The 25765-nt window shown below is 40.0% G+C and overlaps 1 protein-coding gene across 1 annotated transcript in view; it reads left to right on the plus strand.

Moving 5' to 3' along the window:
- Positions 1-23209, plus strand: part of LOC111953145 (cadherin-7-like) — a 130217-nt gene extending 107008 nt beyond the window's left edge. The window contains 3 exon segments of the mRNA XM_070435402.1: positions 12698-12815; positions 16951-17202; positions 20967-23209. Of these exon segments, the coding sequence (XP_070291503.1) occupies positions 12698-12815; positions 16951-17202; positions 20967-21481 (885 nt within the window). The 3' untranslated portion in view covers positions 21482-23209.
- Positions 23210-25765: the final 2556 nt, after the last annotated feature.

Here is a 25765-nt window from a genome sequence, read left to right on the forward strand (position 1 = left end):
TCTTATTGTGGATGACTTCATTGGAAGCAGTGGAGACAAAACACTATGCTGGACTGTAGACATAGGAATGGCAGTGTACTGTATATCACTCACTATGATGGCCCTTGTATTTGTATTTATTAAGGATCCCCACTCTTCCTGGGGTCCAGCAAAATTAAGGCAGTTTATTCAKTTTMAAAAACATTACAATACATTCACAGATTTCACAACACACTGTGTGCCCTCAGGCCCCTACTCCACCACTACCACATACTGTATCTACAGTACTAAATCCATGTGTATGTATGTTATTATGTGTGTGTGTGTGTGTGTGTGTGTGTGTGTGTGTGTGTCAATGTTTGTGTTGCTTCACAATCCCCGCTGTTCCATAAGGTGTTTTTTTAATCAAATTTTACTGCTTGTGTCAGTTACTTGATGTGGAATATAGTTCCATGTAGTCATGGCTCTATGTAGTACTGTGTGCCTCCCATAGTCTGTTCTGGACTTGGGGACTGTGAAGAGACCTCTTGTGGCATGTCTTGTGGGGTATGCATGGCTGTCCGAGCTGTGTGCCAGTAGCTTAGAGAGATAGTTTGGTGCATTCAACATGTCAATACCTCTCATAAATAAAAGTAGTGAGGAAGTCAATCTCTCCTCCACTTTCAGCCAGGAGAGATTGACTTGCATGTTAATAAAATTATCTCTCTGTATACATCGAAGGGCCAGCCGTGCTGCGCAGTTCTGAGCCAATTGCAATTTTCCTAAGTCCTTTTTTGTGTGCACCGACTGAACAGTAGTCAAGATGCGACAAAACTAGTTTAGTTTAGTGAGTGTTTTGTTCCAAATACAATGCTTTTAGTTTTAGAAATAATTAGGGTTAACTTATTCCTTGCCACCCACTCTGAAACTAACTGCAGCTCTTTGTTGAGTGGTGCAGTCATTCCAGTCGCTGTAGTAACAGACATGTATAGCGTTGAGTCATCCGCATACATAGAAACTCTGGCTTTACTCAAAGTCAGTGGCATGTTGTTAGTAAAAATTGAAAAAAGCAAGGGGCCTAAACAGCTACCCTGGGGAATTACTGATTCTAACTGGATTATATTTGATTGGCTTCCATTAAAGAACACCCTCTGTGTTCTGTTAGACAAGTAACTCTTTATCCACAGTATAGCAGGGGGTGTAAAGCCATAACACATACATTTTTCCAGCAGCAGACTATGATCAATAATGTCAAAAGCTGCACTGAAGTCTAACAAGACAGCCCCCACAATCATTTTATAATCAATTTCTCTCAGCCAATCATCAGTAATTTGTGTAAGTGCTGTGCTTGTTGAGTGTCCTTCGCTATAAGCATGCTGAAATTCTGTTGTCAATTTATTTACTGTAAAATAGCATTGTATCTGGTCAAACACAATTTTTTCCAGAAGTTTACTAAGGGTTGGTAACAGGCTGATTGGTTGGCTATTTGAGCCAGTAAAGGGAGCTTTACTCTTCTTAAGTAGCGGAATGACTTTAGCTTCCCTCCAGGCACGAGGGCTCACGCTCTCTAGTAGGTTTAAATTGAAGATGAGACAAATAGGAGTGGCAATATCGTCTGCTATTATCCTCAGTAATTTTCCATCTAGATTGTCAGACCCTGGTGGCTTGTCATTGTTGATAGACAACAATAATTTTTTTCACCTCTTCCACACTGACTTTACAGAATTCAAAAGTACAATTCTTGTCTTTCATAATTTGTTCCGATATACTTGGATGTGTAGTGTCAGCGTTTGTTGCTGGCATGTCATCCCTAAGTTTGCTTATCTTGCCAATTAAAAAGTCATTAAAGTAGTTTGCAATATCAGTGGGCTTTGTGATGAATGAGCCATCTGATTCAATAAATGAAGGAGCCGAGTTGGCTTTTTTCCCAAAATTTCATTTAAGGTTTCCCAAAGCTTTTTACTAACATTCTTTATGTAATTTATCTTTGTTTCATAGTGTAGTTTATTTTTATATATTTTTTAGTTTAGTCACATGATTTCTTAATTTGCAGTACGTTTGCCAATCAGATGGGTTGCCAGACTTAATTGCCATACCATTTGCCTCATCCCTCTCAACCATACATTTTTTTTAATTCCTTATCAATCCAAGGGGATTTAAAAACTTCTCACGGGTCACCATCCCGGATCCGGGAGCACCCTCATCAGTAAAAAAGCTGACTAGCATAGCCTAGCATAGCGCCACAAGTAAATACTAGCATCTAAATATCATGAAATCACAAGTCCAAGACACCAGATGAAAGATACACATTTTGTGAATCCAGTCATCATTTCCGATTTTTAAAATGTTTTACAGCGAAAACACAATATGTATTTCTATTAGCTAACCACGATAGAAAAAGACTCAACCGCATATTTTCACCATTTTTTTACCGCATAGGTAGCTATCACAAATTCGACCAAATAAAGATATAAATAGTCACTAACCAAGAAACAACTTCATCAGATGACAGTCTTATAACATATTTATTGTATAGCATATGTTTTGTTCGAAAAATGTGCATATTTCAGGTATAAATCATAGTTTTACATTGCAGCCACCATCACAAATCTAACCAAAGCAGCTAGAATAACTACAGAGACCAACGTGAAATACCTAAATACTCATCATAAAARATTTATGAAAAATACATGGTGTACAGCAAATGAAAGACAAACATCTTGTGAATCCAGCCAATATTTCAGATTTTTTAAGTGTTTTACAGCGAAAACACAATATAGCATTATATTAGCTTACTACAATAGCCTACCACACAACCGCATTCATTCAACACAACGTTAGCGATAGCGAATAAACCAGCAAAAGATATAAATTTTTTCACTAACCTTCACAATCTTCATCAGATGACAGTCCTATAACATCATATTATACAATACATATATGGTTTGTTCGAAAATGTGCATATTTAGCGGTACAAATCTTGGTTTTACAATTGGAATACGTAGTCAAAATACAGAAATATTGTCCGGAGAAATCTTGGAGAGGCACCTAATCTAATCAAATAACTAATCATAAACTTTACTAAAAAATACATGTTGGACAGCAAATGAAAGATACACTAGTTCTTAATGCAACCGCTGTGTTAGATTTTTTTAAATAACTTTAGTACGACATACAGCTTACGTTATAGCGAGACAGCGCCCAAAATCAATGCGGAAAATACGTCTAAACATTTGACAGAAATACGAAATAACATCATAAATCAGAATCTTGTACAAGGTGTCCTTTGTCCAGAATAATCGTTGTTCGGTTGTAGAATGTCCTCTTCAACTGTCGAAATAGCAACCAAAGCTAGCCATGTGGCGCAGGAGTGTCCAACTCACCATAACGCAAAACAAAGAAAATTCCGAAAATCGCAATAAACTGATATAAACTGATATAACTCGGTTTAAAATAACTACATTATGATGTTTTTAACACATATATCAAATAAAATCAGAGCCGGATATATCTAACGTCTATAACGAAAGCTTTTCAGAACGCAATCCAGAGGTCCTTCTCGCGCCAAGCTGAACAATGAAAAGACTGGTCACGTCATTCCAAGAGGTCTTATTCGGCCTCAGATAAAGCTATACACCCCATTCCACCTCTCACTGCCTATTGACATCTAGTGGAAGGTGTATGCAGTGCATGTAGACCCATAGATTTCATGCAAATGAATAGGATGGCCCTGGAACAGAGCCCCCGATTTCAGATTTTTCAGTTCCTGACAGGAAGTTTGCTGCAAAATGACTTCTGTTTTACTCACAGATATAATTCAAACGGTTTTAGAAACTAGAGAGTGTTTTCTATCCAATAGTAATAATAATATGCATATTGTACGAGCAAGAATTGAGTACGAGGCAGTTTAATTTGGGAACGATTTTTTACAAAGTGAAAACAGCGCCCCCATATTGACAAAAGGTTAACAGTTTTTACAGTCATTTTCTTAATGGGTGCGTGCTTATTAGTAACTGGAATAAGTAGTTTCATAAATGCGTCAAGTGCAGCGTCTGGTTGCTCCTCATTACACCACAGACCAGCAAATATTCTTTACGTTATCAACATATGAATCACTACAAAGCTTCTTGTATGACCCCATATACACTATATTAGGCCCAGCCTTTGGAACTTTGGTTTTCCTAGATATGGCTAATATATTGTGATCACTACATCCTATGGATTTGGATACTGCTTTAGAGTAAATATCTGCAGCGTTAGTAAAAATGTGATCAATACATGTTGATGATTTAATTCCAGTGCTGTTTGTAACTACCCTGGTAGGTTGACAGACAACCTGCTCCAGGTTGCAGGCACTGGTTACAGTTTGAAGTTTTTTCCTGGGTGGGCAGCTTGATGATAGCCAGTCGAAATTTAAATCACCCAGAAAATATACTTCTCTGTTGATATCACATACATTATCAAGCATTTCACACATATTATCCAGATACTGACTGTTAGCACTTGGTGGTCTATAGTAGCTTCCCACAAGAATGGGTTTATGGTGAGGCAGATTAAACCTCTTATGGCTGCAGTCCCGATATCGGGACCAATATGACAACAGCCAGTCCAAGTGCAGGGCGCCAAATTCAAAAACCAGAAATCTCATACTTAAAATTCCTCAAACATACATGTGTCTTATATCATTTTTAAAGGTAATCTTGTTGTTAATCCCACCAAAGTGTCCGATTTCAAATAGGCTTTTCAGCGAAAGCACTACAAACGATTATGTTAGGTCACCACAAAACCAAAAATAATCACAGCCATTTTTCCCAGCTAAATATAGCTTCACAAAAACCAGAATATAGATAAAATGAATCACTAACCTTCGATTATTTTCATCAGATGACACTCATAGGACTTCATGTTACACAATACATGCATGTTTTGTTTGATTAAATTCATATTTATATCAACAAATCTGAGTTTACATTGAGGCTACAAGATTCACTAAATGCAAAAACATCAAGTGACTTTGCATAGCCCATCGTTTCAACATGAATACTCATCATAAATATAGATGATAATACAAGTTATACACATTGAATTATAGATATACCTCTCCTTAATGCAACCGCTATGTCAGATTTCAAAAAAACTTTACGGAAGAATAATTGCACGCTATAATCTGAGACGGCGCTCAAAGTAGCATACCACAGCTGCAAAGATAGCGTCACTATAAACAATAAAATACATTATAAATATTCCATTACCTTTGTTGATTAGGATCAGAAAGCACACCAGGAATCCCAGGTCCACAATAAATGTTTGTTTTGTTCGAAAAAATCAGTTATTTATGTCCAAATACCTTCTTTTGTTAGCGCGTCTGGTTTACATATCCAAACGCTAATTCTGGTCAGCGTTATATCGGACAAAAACTTCAAAATGTGATATTACCGGTCAAAGAACCATTTCAAACTAAGTACTGAATCAATCATTAGGATGTTTTTAACATATAGCTTCAATAAAGTTCCAACCGGAGTATTCCTTCTTGTCTGCGTGAGCAATGGAACGTCAGTGCCTTGCATGAGGAAAAGGCATGATCAGCGCATGGCTGCTTGATGGACACCTGACTGATTCTGCTCTCATTCTCTCCCACAACATCATAGAAGTCTCATTGGAATTTCTATTGATTGCTGACATCTAGTGGAACCCCTAGGCAGTGCAACATCAGTCATAACTCAATTGGATTTCTTAAAGGACTCTGGTGAATAGAGACAAGCTCAGATTTCTGACTTCCTGTTTTGATTTCAACTCAGGATTTTGCCTGCCAATATGAGTTCTGTTAATCTCACAGACATAATTCAAACAGTTTTAGAAACTTTGGAGTGTTTTCTATCCAATGCGAATAATAATATGCAAATATTAGGAACTATGACTGAGGAGCAGGCCGTTTGAAATGGGCACCTTTCATCCAAGCTACTCAATACTGCCCCTGCAGCCATAAAAAGTTAATCTGTAGCCATATTACTTCAACAGTATTTAACATTAGATCGTCTCTAAGCTTTACAGGAATGTGGTTCTGAATATAGACCACAACACCGCTTCCGTTGGCATTTCTGTCTTTTCGGTAGATGTTATAACCATGTATTGCTACCACTGTACCCTTGGATTGCATTCCAAATGGTACCCTATTGGAGCCCCATAGGGCTCTGGTCAGAAGTAGTGCACTATATTCAGTGATGTCATGCACCCATTATTATTTTGAAGTGAATGGAGGGGGTGGTGGTCCAGCACAGCCCCTGGATTTTGCAGTTTTTAAACACCGGAAACAGCTTTTTCCTGCAATCTAGAGCCATAATCAATATATATTATATGTAATTTTAATGAGGGTGTCGTTCTGACTGTTGTAAATCACACATCTCAATATAGTGCACTACATTCAAATTACAACACAGTCAGGGTCATAGCTACATATGAGGGCACAGAGGTCCGGACCTCGGTAATTTTTTTGCATAAAAAAAAATCAACAAAAACTCAGGAACTCAGTCAGGAACTCAACTTACTGTTGAGAGTTCGAATAGTAAAATACATAAGGTGCAATTTCAAAACTTGGTTGTGCATCAGCAGTTTTTCTCTTGTTACGTGTCTCACTGACAGTCACTTAATTAGCAGTCAATTAACATTTTAGATTGGTAAATGAATCTACTTAGTCTAGCCAGCTATCTAAACTTTTAGTAATCATGGTTGAATTACCGACCAGACACGCAGGGCAAGTGTTCAGGGGCCCTGTCCTCCAGAGGGGGGCCCATTGATTTAGTTAATCACAATTTTCTTTCAAATAAAGTATTTTTTGTTATTTTTGAAAATACAATTACACATACAAACCATTTTTAAAAAGGGAATGGGTATCAGTGTTATGTGTAAACAAGTAAGCGTTTGTATATTCACAAAAATAACAAACAAATCAAAAGCGACCAACTGTACAAAAACGAATAGAAAATGAACAAAAGAGAGAATTACACAAATGGACAATTACAGACTAGGGCAAAGACAGTTTCAGTCATGTTAATAAAATCCCCCCCCCCCCCCCAATTTTTTAAAAATAGTTTTTATTTTTTTAAAGATAATTGCTTAGCTCTTAATGCCATGAACTCTATATGAGCTTGCCAGCTTTTGTTAAATTCCTCAAGTTTACCTATGATGTAGAAGTAGATCTTGTCCAATAGACATGTAACTTGCAAATTCATTTAACCGAAAAGTTAGAGTTGATTTCAGGTTAATTGCTATACATTTTCTTGTTAGTCACTCTCACTCAGATATCATATTAACATGGCATAAGTCATGGCAAATTGTGTAGAATTGCAGAAAATTTGCTTTTAAAACTGCAAAAAATCTCTCCCCAACATAATGTGTAGAATTTCAGGAAAGTAGCTATAAAACACAGTACATGGGATTCTAACACATATCATAAATACAGGCACATTTCATGGCATCATAATTAATAAAAACAACATGATATTATCCTAAGGTGCCAGATTACATTTAAACTAGTGATGCAGTTTCACACTAGTGATGTGATCCCGTGTGGCTCAGTTGGTAGAGCATGGCGCTTGCAACGCCAGGATTGTGGGTTCATTCCCCACTGGGGGACCAGGATGAATATGTATGAACTTTCCAATTTGTAAGTCGCTCTGGATAAGAGCGTCTGCTAAATGACTTAAATGTAAATGCACCGATATTACATTTTTGGCCGATACCGATATCCGATATTTTCCTTGCTAAAAAAAACGATACCGATTTTAGCGGCCCTTTAAGCATTCTAGTACAGTTAAATAGTTAACACACACACATGGATGCAGCGGTCTAAGGCACGGCATCTCAGTGCAAGAGGCGTCACTACAGTCCGTGGTTCGAATCCAGGCTGTATCACATCCGGCCGTGATTGGGAGCTCCATACAGTGGTGCAGAATTGGCCCAGCGTCATCCAGGTTTGGCCGGGGTAGGCCGTCATTGTAAATAAGAATTTGTTATGTTAGGATTATTTGGAATGCAAGAAGGGTTCTACATAGAACCATATATAACATTTCCCAGCATGCTCTATTTTAGGGAGATTTTCAAAATTGTTTGTTTTACTGTAATAATTAAAACTATGTTTTTGCATGTACATTGCTTAGTTGATACATTTTATGCTACACAAGGATAAATAACATACAGTTTTCTAAACAAATTATATCTGTTAATATTTGGATTTATTGTACCCATTACTAAGATGGTTTTTCCAGTTTAGATGATTGAGGTAGTCTCTGTATTCAGTCTTCCTTACCATGGAAGTCATTCTGAATGCAGGTTGTAGGTGATAAAAAATATCGTAACTCTGGCTGGATTTCTAATAGGAATTACACATCACTTTGCAAGCAAGCATCATTTGACTTGCAGGCCTGATGTAGCCTGTAAACCAGGTGATTTCTAACACCACTGTGTTAGGGCATAATTAAGCTCTGAAATTAAGGCCTTATGGTATACGTAAAGCATTGTCATTTAATTTTAAAGGATGATAAGGCTGATTGAGCTGTTCATAGAGGGTTCTAGGAAGATCCCTCCAAAGAAAAAAGCGTTATTGGTAGAACCCTTCACAGATCGTTCTAGGAAGAACATTTATATAGAGGGTTCTAGGTAGTACCATATACAGGGGGTTCTTTGAAGAACCCTACATAAAGGGTTCTAGATGGAACCCTTTGCAAAGGTTTCTGGCCAGCACCAAAAAGAGTACCCTATGGGGAAAACCAAAGAACCCTGTATGGTTCTACTAGACATCTTTTTTTCTAAGAGTATTAGCTAGTTATGAGGTTGGTGTTGGAACATTGCTGCGGGGGCCTTGCTTCCACGTAGGCCAGTCAAGTTCTTCCACACTGATCTCGACAAACAATTTCTGAGCTAACTTGTTAGAAAGGTGGCATCCTCTGACGGTGCCACGTTGAAAGTCACTGAGCTCTTCAGTAAGGCCATTCTACTGCCAATGTTTGTCAATGGAGATTGCATGGCTATGTGCTCAATTTTATACACCTGTCAGCAACGGGTGTGGCTGAAATAGCCGAATCCACTAATTAGATTAAATTAATTAATTAAATTAATTTACAAAACATACTTCCTGCCATTCCTGCTTATTACCGGCAGCTAGAATCAAATCGAATGCTGTCTGTCACTACACTCTCCTCCTCCACTGATGATACTGTCTGCATGCACTAGACTAGAGCATCTAGCGTCTTGCCTAGTATTCCTTTGCTCTGTGGTGCACCTTTGAAGGAACCACTTACTAGGGAGAATAAGGGGGGGGGGGTACTCCTTGCCTGGTCCAGTCAGTGTGCCCTCTCCGCAAAATAGCGCTGACAGATCTTTTTATAAATAATGAGCAAATAACATTTTATTTGTCACATGTTTTGTAAACAATAGGTGTGGAATAACTGTGAAATGCTTCGATTCTTCTCAGCAATGCAGAGAGAAAGATAATAGAGAAATAATAGAAAAGTAAATAAATGGTCTATGCAGATAGTCCGAGTAGCTATTTCATTAACTATTTGCCTAACTACTGTATTTAGCAGACTTAAGGCTTGGGGATAGAAACTGTTCAGGGTCCTGTTGGTTCCAGAGTTGGTGTATAGGTACCGCTTGCCGTGTGGTAGCAGAGAGAACAGCCTATGACTTGGGTGGCTGGAGTCTTTGACAATTTTTAGGGCCTTCCTCTGACACTGCCTGGTATAGATGGCAGGAACCTCGGTCCCAGTGATGTACTGGGCCGTCCTCACTACCCTCTGTAGCGCCTTGCAGTCGGATGCCAAGCAGTTGCCATAACAAGCAGTGATGCAGCCAGTCAAGATGCTCTCAATGGTGCAGCTGTAGAACCTCTTGAAGATCTGAGGACCCATGCCAAATCTTTTCAGTTTCCATTTTCATGGCCTCTTTACAACTGTGTTGGTGTGTTTGAACCATGACAGATCCTTAGTGCTGTGGATACCGAGGAACTTGACGCTCTCGACCCACTTCACTACAACCCAATCGATGTGAATAGGTGCATGCTTGGCCCTCCGTTTCTTGTAGTCCATGATCAGCTCCTTTGTCTTGCTGACATTGAGGTTGTTGTCCTGGCACCACACTGCCAGGTCTCGGACCTCCTTCCTACAGGCTGCCTCATCATTGTTGGTGATCAGGCCTACCATTGTTGTGTCGTTGGCAAACTTAATGATCATTTTGGAGTCGTGCATGGCCAGGCAGTTGTGGGTGAACAGGGAGTACAGGAGGGGACTAAGCACGCACCCCTGAGGGGCTCCCGTGTTGAGGATCAGCGTGGCAGATGTGTTGCTGCCTACCCTTACCACCCGGGGTGGCCAGTCAGGAAATCCAGGATAAAGTTGCAGAGGGAGGTGTTCATTCCCAGGGTCCTTAGCTTAGTGATAAGTTTGTTGAACTCTAAGTTGAACAGCATTCTCACATAGGTATTCCTTTTGTCCCGGTGGGAAAGGGTAGCGTGGAGTACAATAGAGATTGCATCATCTGTGGCTCTTTTGGGGCGGTATGTGAATTGGAGTGAGTCCAGGGTATCTGGGATGATGGTGTTAATGAGAGCCATGACCAGCCTTTCAAAGCATTTCATGGCTACAGATGTGATAGTCATTCAGACAGGTTACCTTTGCATTCTTAGGCACAGGGACTTTGGTGGTCTGCTTGAAATATGTAGGTATTACAGACTGGGTCAAGGATAGGCTGAAAATGTCAATGAAGACAAGATGATAAATGTTGGCTTAAAAATTAAGTTGAGTAATTAATGTAACGTGTGAAAAATGTAAAAACAATACAAATCTGAGTGGGCATGAAGCCTCTGACTATATTGGGAATAGGGTGCCGTTTGGGATGTGTCCTAGCTCTCACAGAGCAGTTGGATCTCCTACTGCAACTGGACATGGGGATGTGTCCACTTAGAGAAGCACCACACGTAGACTGTTACATAACGCTGGTGTTGACACAAGTCTGTGTCGAGTTTGTTAAGCTAAATGTTAGTTTATTGTACTTAGATATAAGCACAGCCACGGGAAGCAGGGCTGCTGAGGGTGCTGCAACACCCCCTGAAAAATCTAAATTAACAAATAAAATAAAAACATTTATTTAAAAATAATAATAATTCACAAAAGTAGTGCACTGGGCCTTTACTAGTCCTGTATTAGCGGACCGATATAGCCGTCTGCACCCCCACCCCCAACAGCACCCCCACCCCCAATCTTCGCACGGCTATGGATATAAGCAGACATTTTACATGTTAAATGTTGGTTTATGAGGAGTTATGCTAGTGGATGTAGGTTTATGTGGCAATGTGTTTTTCTTTATTGGCATAATTCAGTATCTGGTACAACAGATAATAACACATTTTTCCTCCGTCCTCTTTAGCTAAAGCTGTTTTTATTCACAATGAAAACGAGGACCGACAAAAATGTTCCTTCAAAAGATCCGTTCGGAGGGCCACACTGAAAATGTGTTCTATTTCCTCGGTTTCAACATCAAAAAATCTAAAAAGTCCTCTATTCATAGTTTTGAGAATTTTTGGTGCTACCTGACTGTCTAGCTTGAATTTCTGTGATTATTAGTGAGCAGCACTCTCACATAGGTATTCCTTTTGTCCAGGTGGGAAAGGGCAATGTTGACTGCAATAGAGATTCCGTCATCTGTGGATCTGTTGGGGCGGTATGCGAATTGGAGTGGGTCCAAAGTGTCCGGGATGATGGTGTTGATGTGATCCATGACCAGCCTTTCAAAGCATTTCATGGCTACAGATGTGATAGTCGTTCAGACAGATTACCCTGGCATTCTTGGGTACAGGGACTATGGTGGTCTGCTTGAAACATGTAGGAATTACAGACAGTCAGGGATAGGCTGAAAATGTCAGTGAAGACAAAATGATACACTTTGGTTTAAAAAGAGACAGTCAATAAATTGTATTAATGTAGGTCTATTAGAATTTCTACACAGTTTAAATGTGGTTTTAGTCATTTTAGTGTAATGAGTTTGTTTTCCGCCAAAATGTATTTTCTTCCAAAAATGTAACATATATATCAAACATCAAACAATATATATATATTATATTATTCAGCTGTTTTACTCAAAATACCTGCGTACCAGATTGGTCCTCCTCACGGGCTGGATATTTGATACGCCTGGCATTGGCATTGCTAAGTTGTCCCTACATTGTAACCTAAGAAGAAAACAGACTATGTTTTGCTGAGAAAATCGATTCCGGAGCTTTTTTCTCATCCCTAAAAAGCTGCATAGGCTCCTCTTGCCAAATAACCACTTACTGCAAGTGATAAGTGATGTAAAACCATAGCCAACATGATACAATAAACATTTCATAAATCAAAATCAAGTTTATTTGTACCAATTTACTCACTCTATTGCCTCGGCCTTCTGTTAAAAGAAATGTATGCTAGTTTTTAAATTAATCAAAACATGTGAAGGCATAGCAATTCACCATGTTCAACCAGCACTGTTAATTCTTATGGATATTCCTGAATAAAACAAAGAAACTTCGGCTATGGACTAATGACCCATTAGCCCCAACCAATTAATACTTTTCATTAATCAATCAATCAACCAATCAGCTTCACAATTTGGGGTTGTCATTAGGGGGCCAACCAATCAGAGTGGTTATGTGTTCCATGTGTTCCGAGTACCATACAATCAGAGTGGTTATGTGTGGTCATGTGTTGCACAGGTCATCCAGACTATCAGCGCTGTGGACAAGGATGAGCCTCCCAGTGGTCATCGCTTTTACTTTGCCCTGCCTCCATCTGTGGCCGGCAACTCCAACTTCACTCTCCGAGACAACAAAGGTAGGTGTTTTCTCCTCGTCAAAGTACAACAATTAACAATCCATTACTGACAGCAGAGAAGAATGTGAGGAAAACGTTAAATCAAAAGGGATTACAGTTTGTAAGGACTATAAATCCAGGGTCAACTATGGCCATAATTCTTGTCCATGTTTGATTTTTCAAACATGAGATATTTCAAGACCTTTTTGATTGATAGTAGTTGCTGAAACAAACTTTCTGAGAATGATTCTGATGGCTTATTCATGTTTGTTTCACCTTTAAATCAATTTTATGGATAGGAATATCCATGAATGTTAATTGCAGGTTTAGATGTGTGGAGGCAAAAACAGGTTTTGAAATGTAATGACTAAATTTGAAAGTATAATTTAATCTCTAATGGTATCATGCCCATTTGCACAAAATATTTTCCTCCTCTGTAAATATTGTCTGGTCTTCTATTCCTCACTTGTTATGAATCATATGTCACTGCTAGTCAAGTAAATTTGGAAATCAAACCAACAATGTAATTTCTCAACAGGTGGCATAGAAGAGAATGGAATATCTTTGATATCTTATATTATATGAATTATTGGCTCCATTTGTTGATTTTCTTGTATTCTCTTTGTTATTGAAAAGAGATCATAATGGCACATAAAACAAACTCCAAAGCTAGTCGCTGGTGCTGTACGAAATGTATTCATGCAAATGACCAATAGACTATGTGATCTGTGAGATACAGCATATCATATATACTGAACAAAAAATATAAACACAACATGCAACAATTTCAAAGTTTTTACTGAGTTACCGTTCACAGAAGGAAATCAGTCAATTGAAATAAATAAATTAGGCTCTAATCTATGGATGTCATATGACTGGGCAGGGGCGCAGCCATGGGTGGATCTGGGAGGGCATAGGCCCACCCACTCTGTAGCCAGGTCCCATGATCCCGCAGGTTAAGAAGCTGGATGTGGTGGTTCTGGGCTGGCATGGTTACACGTGGTCTGCGGTTGTGAGGCCGGCTGGACATATGGCTGTTACGGTGACCGTATTACTGCCACACCGGTTGTCATGAGTCATGACAGCAGTCAAATTCCACGTGAGTGTTTAGTCAAGGTAGTTGATGCTGCTGATGGTCATTAGTAGCCTACCAAACTTGATAACTGCCTGGTACTCAGCACTCTATTGTCTATCGAATCTCTCTGACATCAATGCAAATGTTATTGAACATCTAATCAAACACTTCATGAGAGCCCATGAGCTCATGTTGTGCAACATTTCTATAGGCTATGCAATTGCATGAGAAAACAGAGTGGTGGCCTCTATTTAAAAGAGGAGGATCCCATCAGCTTTCTATAGACTACTACCTACTATATTTATTTTTCAACTTTCCTAATATTAAGCACATTGCTTCTCTTTACAACAGGAGTATAGCCTACCTGTCTGGCATGAAAATGAATCACCTGTTTCGAGACAGGTGCATAGTAATGGTCCATTCTAAATCAAAACAAATTTCACACATATATTATTTAGTATATGTAAAGACAAGATTAAATCAAGAATCGTGTGATAGGTGACAATATTAGCCTATCACTTGTGAATGATGTATTATCACTTGTGAATGATATATTATCACTTGTGAATGATATATTATCACTTGTGAATGGATATATTATCACTTGTGAATGGATATATTATCACTTGTGAATGATATATTATCACTTGTGAATGATATATTATCACTTGTGTATGATGCCCAGCTGTTACGCATGCTTTTTTTGGGTGACTTTTTCAAATCATAGTCGCACACCTCATATAGCCTAGCCCATAGGCCTATACAGTATGTTTTGATAAGATTTGTATCACAACTAAAGTAGCCAAAAAACTTCTTAAAATGACGCACATTAATCCACTTTACAACTGGTGTAGAGCCTAACTGGCATACATACACAGCGAATGAGTTTCAAGTTTGGGGAAGATAATTTTCACAATAAAAATACACCTTTATAATAAAACCATTACATGCATAATCGCATTTGTTGTCACTTTTGAGAATGGTGTTTTCCTGCTAATCAAACATTTGTGTGTATAGCCTACTGTCGTGTGTGCATTGCTGCCTTTATGTGAAGAAATAGCGTCTGTAGCGTCTGTCATCTGTAGCGTCAGGCTCATTGCTTAAAACAGGTTTTTTGATTCAAGTCCCAGACAACTGTCCCAGACGACTATGTTTGTAATATTTATGTCTCGCACAGAATAGGTCAACTTTTGTGCTATGGGGGATAGTAGATTGACATAGGCTAGTGTTTTTGCTGTTCATTAGGCTTAATCATCTTGTTGGCTGACGAAAAGTAAATGTGGACAGTTTTTCCAATATCTTCAATATGTGCAGTTGCGAGGAGTGCAGTTGCGTCTCCGATGTGTCTGTCTTCAGTTGTAGCCTGTGCCAAAGACCGATCACATGACAGAGAGCCACGTTATTGAGAGGTGCTTCAGCAGGCAGCTGGGAGAAGGGAATAATACTTATTATAGTCGGCCAAAGGGATCAACGACCACTGGCCGCAAAAGGCATGGATTTTTTAGAGGGCATTACGGCCACACAAAGGGGATGCAGCCGGGAAATTCGAGGCATTATCAAGTGCTTGTCAAATTGTAAATGAGAGACTGACGAGGTGTCTACAGCCTGTGCAAAAAAACTAAGCAGAGCTCATGCCTTTCATATAACTTTTTTCTAATCCTAATTCTAGTCGCATCATGCAGCCTTAGATGTATTAAAAATCGAAACATATAGCCCAATATTTGTATTACAACTATGTTGTCAGCTATGTTCAATTGTATTCTTCAAACTATAAAATAATGCCACGGAATTCTAAGCAAATCTTGTCTGCTAAATCAACTAGTGTAGCCCACAGCAACATGGCATAGCCAGATCAGGGCCTAACATAAGGACAACTCAGAGTATGCTATCCTGTTCTTCTGAAATAGACTACATTTTCTTCATATCATGTTTCTTTAGACCAGATCAAATCATGGATTTTTTGTGAAGGTGTAGGCTATATTACATGGATTTATTAGACTTTTTCAAATGTAGATGTTCCGAAGGTCTTCATTAGTTGATTGTAGGCTATGCGTGAAAGCCAGGAGACGCTAAATGTGTTTATCTTAATTAATGGTTAATTACCATGAGACCGGCAGTTATTTGCTTGACAATCACCTGCTGACAAAATGTTATGACTGCCAAATTCTCTAAAACGACATTGGAGGTGGCTTATGGTAGTGAAATGTACATTCAATTCTCTGGAAACAGCTCTGTTGGACATTCCTGCAGTCAGCAAGCCAATTCCTCAGCCCCCCCCAACTTGAGACATCTGTGACATTGTGTTGTGTGACAAAACTGCACATTTTAGTGGCCTTTTACTGTCCCCAGCACACGGTGCACCTGTGTAATGATCATGTTGTTTAATCAGCTTCTTGATATGCCACACCTGTCAGGTGGATGGATTATCTTGGCAAAGGAGAAATGCTCCCTAACAGGGATGTAAACAAATTTGCACACAAATTTTGAGAGAAATAAGCTTTTTGTGCGTATGGAAACTTTCTGATATATTTTATTTCACCTCATGAAACATGGGACCAACACTTTACATGTTGCGTTCATATTTTTGTTCAGTATATGCTAACAGTATATACTGATTGTTATAAACTGGGTGGTTCGAGCCCTGAATGCTGATTGGCTCACAGCCGTGGTATATCAGACCGTATACCACGGGTATAACAAAACATTTATTTTTACTGCTCTAATTACGTTGGTAACCAGTTTATAATAGCAACAAGGCACCTCGGGGGTTTGTGGTATATGGCCAATATACCACGGCTAAGGGCTGTATCCAGGCACTCCGCTTTGCGTCATGAAGAAGAACAGCTCTTAGCCATGGTATATTGGCCATATACCACCCCCCTTGCCTTATTGCTTAATTATACCACAGTTAAATATATACTGTATGTAGTTTATATCAATCATTCAGTCTGTATGCTGTCCTAATATAGACAATGTACTGTTTCAGCTTGTATCAGGACTGCGCAGGGTTTGATCTCTAAATACTCTTCCCCTTCTTCCTTCTTCCTGACTGATCTGGCTCATCATTGTCCTCCCTTCCAGACAACACGGCGTCCATCGTAACGAAACGTGGAGGATTCCGAAGACGGGAGCAGGTGCTGTACCGACTGCCCGTGTTGATCGTAGACAGTGGAAGCCCCGCGCTCAGTAGCACCAACACCCTATCAGTGAGCGTGTGTGACTGTGACTCGGACGGCGTAGCCCAATCATGTGGGGCGGTGGCGTACACACTTCCTGCTGGCCTCAGTACAGGGGCCCTTGTCGCTATTCTGGGCTGCATCATTACACTCCTGGGTAAGAACAACCGTGATGTCAACTACCGGAGACAGTGTGCATGTTTGAGATACACAGGTTCTTCACAGGTCTACATAGGTCAACAGATTTTCATCACGCCTGGAGCAATGTTTAACCTGTCAATTTGCTATGAAAACCTGCACATATTCACATTCTTATGTTGTCTTCAGTTCTTGAATAATCTTTATTTTAAATGTTTATGTAAGAGCTTACTAATGTGATGTGTGTGTGTAGGTATGGTAATGTCTTTGTGGGTATAGGGACAGGGTATGGGTATAGGATTCTACATTTTGGGCTGGTTTTGACTGTACCTGGGTTTATGACGTGTGTCTCTCATGATGATAACACTAGTCACAAAGCTGTGAGCTTTTGTTATTAATGATTTCACTTAGATTGAATCAACTAAGCAGCAAATGATTGCCCATGAAATCCAGAGACAAGGTTTTTATACCACAGCACAGTCAGAAGAATAGTTTAATGCACTGGTGAACTTTATCGAACACTGAGATGGAGTCTAAATAGAATATACAATAACAAACATTTTGGTTTTTTGATAGGGCCAGCCAAAACTCACTTTCATTTCAATTCGCAAAAATGTGCTTAATTTTTTATTGCTAAGAAGAATACTTTTTGTAATGAATGAGATATTGAAAGAGGAACACGGTAAAGACGTAGTGGCGGGGCTCTGAACCCAGCATTGCTAATGTGTGCGTGTTTGTCTGTTTGTGTCTGTTTCTGTGTCTGCGTGAGTACGCTGTCCGTGGGTGTACGTGTCCTTGTCTGCCTCCATCAGTCTGTGCTGCTTAACTTTGTCTCCTTTTCCCCATTCTCTCTATCATCCCATTCCCCTTCTCCCTGTTTGACCCTCCCTGCCACCCCCTCTTGCATTAACACCCTGTGCACAACCCTTCCCGGCCTGGCTCCCAAATCTTGCGTGCCTCCATCAAGGCCTATTTCAATCTGCGCTCCTGTAATTGGGGATGTGATTGCGTGTGATTGCATTGTTTTGGTTGAGAGGAGAGCTCAGAAAAAGACCAGAGGTGCTGCTGCTGTCGTCCTCAGGTGCTGTCAGTCCAGGTGTCCTCCAGCCGTAGTAGAGTAGAACAGACCTCACAATCTCTCGCTCTCTCGCTCTCGCTCTTCTCTCTCTCATCAAAGAAAAGCAGGGCCTCCATCCCCACACCAACAACTTCTATTCATCTTTCATCACTGAGTAGAGTAGCTATAATGACGGGTGGCTAAGATGGCAGGTGAAAATTGAACAGCAACTCCTTGAGATGTACCAACCTGTTTTCTTTGTTGATTGATAAGAGCCCACTTCACAATGTCCATGAGTTTCAACCACTCACCAGCTCACTTACCTATCATATAGTTGTGTGTGTGTGTGTGTGTGTGTGTGTGTGTGTGTGTGTGTGTGTGTGTGTGTGTGTGTGTGTGTGTGTGTGTGTGTGTGTGTGTGTGTGNTTGTGTGTGTGTGTGTGTGTGTGTGTGTGTGTGTGTGTGTGTGTGTGTGTGTGTGTGTGTGTGTGTGTGTGTGTGTGTGTGTGTGTGTGTGTGGTTGGCTATGTAGTTTTTCTATCAAACTGGACGGTCATTAGTTTTAGGTCCACATGACATTAAGTAACACATCTACTTTTATAATTTAGAAGACATGTCTTCTGTCTTCCACTAAATTGTACACCCTCAAAATCTAATATTTTTTCCTCGATTTTTAGCTGTCATCTAAATCATTTTTGGAGATGAATGTTCCCATGGTCATAGTGACATTGAAACTGCAAAAGAAAGTTGGCAAGTCATTATTTGAAACGATTTAGCACCTTTTTATTTTTTGAGGTCCGGGCAGGTGATGCTTCAGACACGACCAATTAGGGCTTTTAAGTAGCACCCCCTCAGCGCCAGACTTCTGTTGCCATGACTATTGTCACTCAAACCAAATTATTTTCTCACTACCCTGGCCACTCTAATTCTGAATTTGCCTGACTATGAAAAAGTGGAGGACCACAGTCCCAACTACTTGTATGTGACTTATTGAGTGATTAGTGATGCTTAACACAACTACTGGGAAAGCAAGAGATAATTATGCTTATGTAATAGTACATAGCAGTAGACCGTAGTGTATTCTCCCCCTACACAAGTTGTTTGTTTATCTGTGATCTAAATTAGTTGAGTATAGGCAATACACCAAATGTATCATTTTATTGACAAACATTATTCTCTCCATAAGACATATTGCCAATATAATGATGTGTCCATTAGTCCTTTTGTCATCAGAATGTAGTTGTCGTTACAATTATGCAGCAATATGGGAGGGTTGTGGTTTGTGAGTGACACAGCCAGTGTATAATCAGCCTGCGGTTTAGACAGAGCTAAGCAAGCAGAGTGGTGATGATGAGGAGGGGTCTTCTTGCTTCAGTTCATTATAATGATGTACACTAGCAAGGAGAGCCATGGCAGCACAGAAAACTCTGCTTGCACAGTATTGATTGTGCTTGATGGATCTTTTAAACAATTCAATTACAGCAAATCCAGGATAACATCAAATAGATTTTTTTGTTTTTTTTTGTTTACCATCTGCATCTATACAGTGTTGATCCACTCTAAAGAGGGTATTTATTTATATGAAGGCTGGCTGAATAATGTCTAGTGTGGTGGTCATTGTATTGAAGCCGCTTGATGACTGTCACAGTGGGTTCTTTTGTATGCTTGGCCATCTTCCTGCAGCCACTCGTAAGGCATGATTGGCTCCTGGCCAACACCCAGTATGTGATGATGAGGCACAGCATAGCGCCTTCTAGGTATTCAACCCTAAAAAGCTTTGCTGGAAAGCAATGAAGATATTCTCTTTCATTGTGCCACCATATCATGATTCATCTGGAAAAGCGTTACCGAACTGAATGGAATCTGAAGAGCTCTTAAGCTCCTATACAATCAGAGGTGAACCAATGTACTATTCTCCTCATTGATTCCAAGGGATGTGTCATCTTTCAACATAGCATTTCACTAAAGCTATACAATTACACACATAGAGAATTATATCAACATTCCAAATAATGGCCAGAAGTAGTGGTAGTAGCAGTAGTGAGGGAAACAGACCAGTGGTATTGACAGATGAAACCATGGTTGAGTAGTACCACGGGTGGAGTAGTAACACACTGTAGCTATTAGAGCCATGCATTCAGAAGCCAGTCACCAAACAGCAGTCAAAAGGCTCTCCATTCATCAGTGTCTCCCCGAGCCTTTTATGTAACACCCCCACCCCTTCCAGCTTCTCCATTTGCTCTCTTATTACGAGGTGTGAAGCGGTGTTTGCCTTCGCTTTCCCAGGCCCTTCTCTCTAGCCCGCGGAAGCCAGACGCAGCAAAGGGAAGAAATATGGTCCCACAATGCGATATTTCACTGGCACCAGTGCGACGTTGATGGATGAAGGATCATTAGACATTTGCCAGTTTGCTTCGGTGTGGAGAGTTATTTTCAGCAATAATATATGGGACCAGGAATTGGAGAGGGGTGCCTAGAAGTTCAGAAATTCCGGTTTCAGGAAGTTTTCTGTCCGTTTGGAAGTGGTGCGCAAAATGGAGGATGGAGGAGAGAAATGTATTGATGCAAAGACGCTGTTTCAATGTTTTATTTTCACATTCATCAAATATGGGCTATTATTTTCTGTAGATTTATCATCCAAATGTACTGTGCCTTTATATTGAATAAGTATCCTAATGCTGATGGTTAATAAACATGGACTCAGACTCTTCTCTTTCCTTGTTCAGTGATGGTGCTGCTGATTGTGTCGATGCGTCGGAGGAAGAAGGAGCCCTTGATCCTGGAGGAGGAGAGGGACGTGAGGGAGAACATCGTCCGCTACGACGATGAAGGTGGAGGAGAGGAGGACACTGAGGCCTTCGACATGGTGGCCCTCCGCAACCTCAACGTCATCAGAGACCCCAAGGTACGACGAGACGTCACCCCTGACACCCCCACCTTCTTCCCCTACCCGAGATCCTCCTCCTCGGTTCCCGTCTACAAGACCCTGCCGGACAACGTGGTGTTCCGAGAGTTCATTTGGGACCGTCTGAAGGACGCAGATGTTGATCCATCAGCTCCGCCGTATGACTCTTTGCAGACGTACGCCTTTGAGGGGAATGGTTCTGTAGCTGAGTCGTTAAGCTCCCTGGAGTCACTAAGTACAGACTCAGAGCAGAACTACGACTATCTCAGCAACTGGGGGCCGCGCTTCAAAAAGCTAGCCGACCTGTACGGCGACGGCAAAAGCGTGTTCTCATAGCCAACATTTTCCCGAACTTATACAAAAATCAACAATAGTAATGTATTGTAATAAAAAAATATAATTAACAACTAGTCTGCCAAAGTGCAGGGTGCGAGAGTCTGAGAACAAAAGTAAGAAATGAAAAAAATCTTGACATAAAAGGTTTGGTTTGTTTACTTGCCTTGGATTTTGGATTTTCAAAAAGGGTGACTTGGCAAGTTTTGACATGTAACTTCAAAAGTGACTTGACTGAGAAGGAAACCTTGTGAGCAAAGACATTAAAAGGTTTCAAAGTTGGGCTGGGGTCCAGCAATCGACTGTGTACGTGGTAGGCTACAGTATATTTATGTGGAGGCACCTGTTCTCTCATTCCTGTGACGGGCACAGACCCAGCAGTCTTGTTTTGATGCATTCCCTTGCTCTTTTTGTTAAAAAAAAATACACTTTCTCCTAAAGTGCTCGGTCCCCGGCGGCTAATCAGTAGAGTAGTCACTCAACTATTCATTTGAAAGTCGTCAAGAGTGTCAATGTTTTGTTTTTGTTTGGTGTTTTTCAGATTACGAAGGAAAAACTCTTATTAAGTCACAGACTCGCGGAGAAAAAACAAACCAAGAGAAATCAGTCAGTCATATCCTTCAGTGCTATTTGTGACAAGTAGTCAAGTGTACAGATCGGTTGAAGAGGAACCACTACTGTTAAATTCTTGAGAGTTTTGAAATCTGACCTCGTGTCTACAAGAAATTGTGTGTACTGTGGTCTGAGAAAAGTAATGCAACTGATCTGTGTGTATCCTCCGATAGGTACAGGAAAGTGTTTTCTTTCTCCTCTTAACATAGCGTTTTACAGATGTTACTATGTGGTGTTTGCCTTTGAGTCTATTTTCCTTAGGCCTGACTCTTTCTATTTGCCAAGTCCAATTTTATGTAATACTGATGTAATAACAATGATGTAACATTATGGTTGAGATGGAAAATACATATCCGGATTGAACCTTCAAATAAAGTATTTTCCATTATTTGCAAAGGAATTTGGAATTCACGGTCCAACATTTACTCTTGCCCAAAGGAATTCAGTTGACGTTGTGTTGGACCGTGGAAGATACTTGCAACTTAGACTTGAATAAAGTGAAGGCTTGTTTGAATGGATTTTTGTGCTGGGCTGAGAAGGGTCAAACACATAGCTGCAGGAAGATGTTTAGGGGTGCTGCGATTTATTTATTTTTCGCAGAGGGGGGTGGGGGCATAATTTTTTTGTGCACGCTATAGACGGCTATATCAGTCCATTAATACAGGACTAGTAAAGACCCAGTGCATTCATTACTTTTGTGAGAGACTTAAAAAAATAATATTTGTATTAATATATTCTTTTTAGTCCGATATTTTTTTTATTTTTTTTTATGCTGCAGCACCCTCAGCATCCTACTTCCAGCGGCTATGGTACCATAACAACAACAACAAGTATTTCCTGTTGCTCACAGTAACTGCAGTAAATCAGCTTGTCCCAAAATTATTCTGCAGAATGGTGCACATTTTGTTCATTGATTATAAAGGACACACTGTATGGCGAGAATACGGGAGGCAAAGGGAGCATTTTCTTTCAAACAAAATGCCTTTTGAACTGTTCCCATTGGAAGTCAACATGTTAATCAAAAAAGTATTCTTATTTATTTTGAAGAAGCAGAATTATATGATGGTGGCAGATGTTTTTATCCTTTTTGCTGACAATAAAAAGGACATTCAGTTCCTCAAAAGACTGAGGGGACTTCTTTCAGTTCTTTTGAACATTAAAACATCTAGGATATGTCAGTGTTTAATTACATTATCAAGGTGAACCACATGCTTTGAGAGAAATAAATGATGGGTTGTTTGAGGAGATGGAGATGCAGAGCTGCCTTTTTGCCTGGCATGAATATCAGCAGGCATAACACACACACACACACACACTCACACATTTTCTTTGCCTTTGCACAACTCTGGGATCCAGATGGGAGAGGGGCGGGGGGGGTACAGAGGGAGGAGGAGAGAGAGTTTTCTATTTGTTTCACGTCTCCTCTCGATGAGGCTTTGTACTTGAAAGGCCCGTTGGAGACAAAGTGGCAGACTTGACGCTATGTGGAGCCGTGTGTGATGAATGGCTTGCACACTGTCGACCCTCTTAAAGAGCCTTTTGCAAATTAGCCAGGCGCTCCTCCTGTGGTGGGATCAGCCTCTTATCTGTGTGTGCAAATAGTTCTGGTCAGATCATGTGAACAGTCGCATTCACACACATTTTTGCACTCCCTATGGTGTGTGTGTGTGTACTCTGTGTGTGTTTGTGTCTGTGTGTTGAGCGAGAAAGAGAGAGAGAGACACCAGGGGGTTGTATATTGCTCAGTCATTAGTTATGAAGGCATTACCTATAGTGCTTACCACGATTTCCCTTTGAAAGTAATTATTATTTATCAAACCATAAAGATATAGATTTGGCCTAATCAGCAATGCAAATTCTTTATTACCTTATAAGGAGGAAATCATCCAATTTACTTGCAGTAAAGATAATGGAGATTTTACGGGATTTTCTGATTTTAAACTACTGAATATGAGATGTCATATCTGGTTGATTGATTGGTTGAACGTTATCTTCAACTCCAGTGTCAACCATACCTTGGCCTCTGGAACCTTCCCTTTAATCAACTAAATATGGAACAGAGAGCTTTATAAACCAGCTCTACAGTGAGAAATAGCTGCACTCAATTGCCCAGTGCCCCAAACCCATCTATTTACAATGAATAGTTAATCAGACCAGAACCCTAATATAAAGTCTTAGGGCTCTATTCAATGCGTATTGCAGAAGTTCAGCTTTATAGCGCGACTGACAATTAAAGGCAATGTCCCTGTGGTCGCGGAGACTGCATTCACGGAAAACGCTGTATGTGTAGGCTCAATCTGACATGTCCTTTATATTTCTAGCACACAATCTATAATGCTTCAGCCCTTAATAAGATGTTGTTGTTGTTTTTAATCATTGTCATTACCGAATTTCGGTAAGTGAAGATGATTTGACACAGGAAGAAATTTGCGTATGAATAGCTCACTGCATGGTTTCCTCTGTATTGATAGAGTTTTGTGATGCAATATGGAGAAGAGGTAGCTTCTCGGGCTCTTTCTCGACAGTTCGCCGAGGTGCATGAATACAATTGACAGTACCGTAATTCACTGTGATGCAACAGAATGCAATGAGGTTGTTATGCATCTCCACTTGGGCCGGTAAATATGCTCCCTCTCCTTACAGGTATTGACATAGTTTCTGAAGCTTTGAAGAAAAGCAAAGGGAGAACATCTGAGGAATATGAACCATGGGCTGTGAAAAGCAAAGATAAGCATGTTCATTTTGGTCCTGCTACTTACAGTACTTTGTCGTATTGGCCACTCAAGAGTTGTAATGCAAAGAGCCAACGACTGGTTAACTTTTTTCACAATCTAATGAACAAATCTAGAAAGATTTGTCAAAGACTGTTTGAGTTATAAGCAGTCAAATCTGCCCTTGAATCCCAGTTAAATTAGTTAAATTAGTTAAAATATTAATAAATTATGTGTTGTACGGCACCATAACAATTGACAGACAACAAATCCTTTCAGAAATGTCTAATTCACATCAAAGTGCTACTCCATCATATTCTTGTTGAGCTAAACATTATAATTGGATTTTTATTACTAGATGCTTGGACTCATTGACTGAGGCAGACTCGTAGTCTATTCCAAACACTCACCATATACCACACGCCACAGACACACAGTACCATCCTGACACCTAGCCCGTTTGCATGTTGAAACAGGAATGATTAATTGTCATGTCACATACATTCATAATCAGGCTGAGTGTCTTTCGTCTTCCTCAAACCCCCCTCTCATAGTCTCACAATGAAAAATGAATTCTATTTGAGTGTCATACTGTACTGTAGAGCAGTCACTTGGTGATCCATCCGCACCCAGTACATTTCTCATAATTCTACCATTGTAATAAAACCTTACTCTTGGACATACATATTTACTAATGACAGTAATCTTATGTTTTTTGAAGAGATGGTATTGACTTTCTACAGTAGTTTCAAATAGCAGCCTTTAATATGGTGTTGATGGTTGATAATGACCAGACTGCACCTGTCAATCAAAATCAGGAAAGTGTGTCTCCAGAGACCAGAGCCTGGGGGCACTGAAGAGCATTCAGGAACATGATGTTATCAGGGGCTCAATCTGTACCGTGGCAGATTACACCCTGCTGGTCCCTGAGGCTTGGTGGTTCGGGGGGGTATTTTCAGGCCCT

This window comes from Salvelinus sp. IW2-2015, linkage group LG27, assembly GCF_002910315.2.
Source record: "Salvelinus sp. IW2-2015 linkage group LG27, ASM291031v2, whole genome shotgun sequence".
Classification (NCBI taxonomy): Eukaryota; Metazoa; Chordata; class Actinopteri; order Salmoniformes; family Salmonidae; genus Salvelinus; species Salvelinus sp. IW2-2015.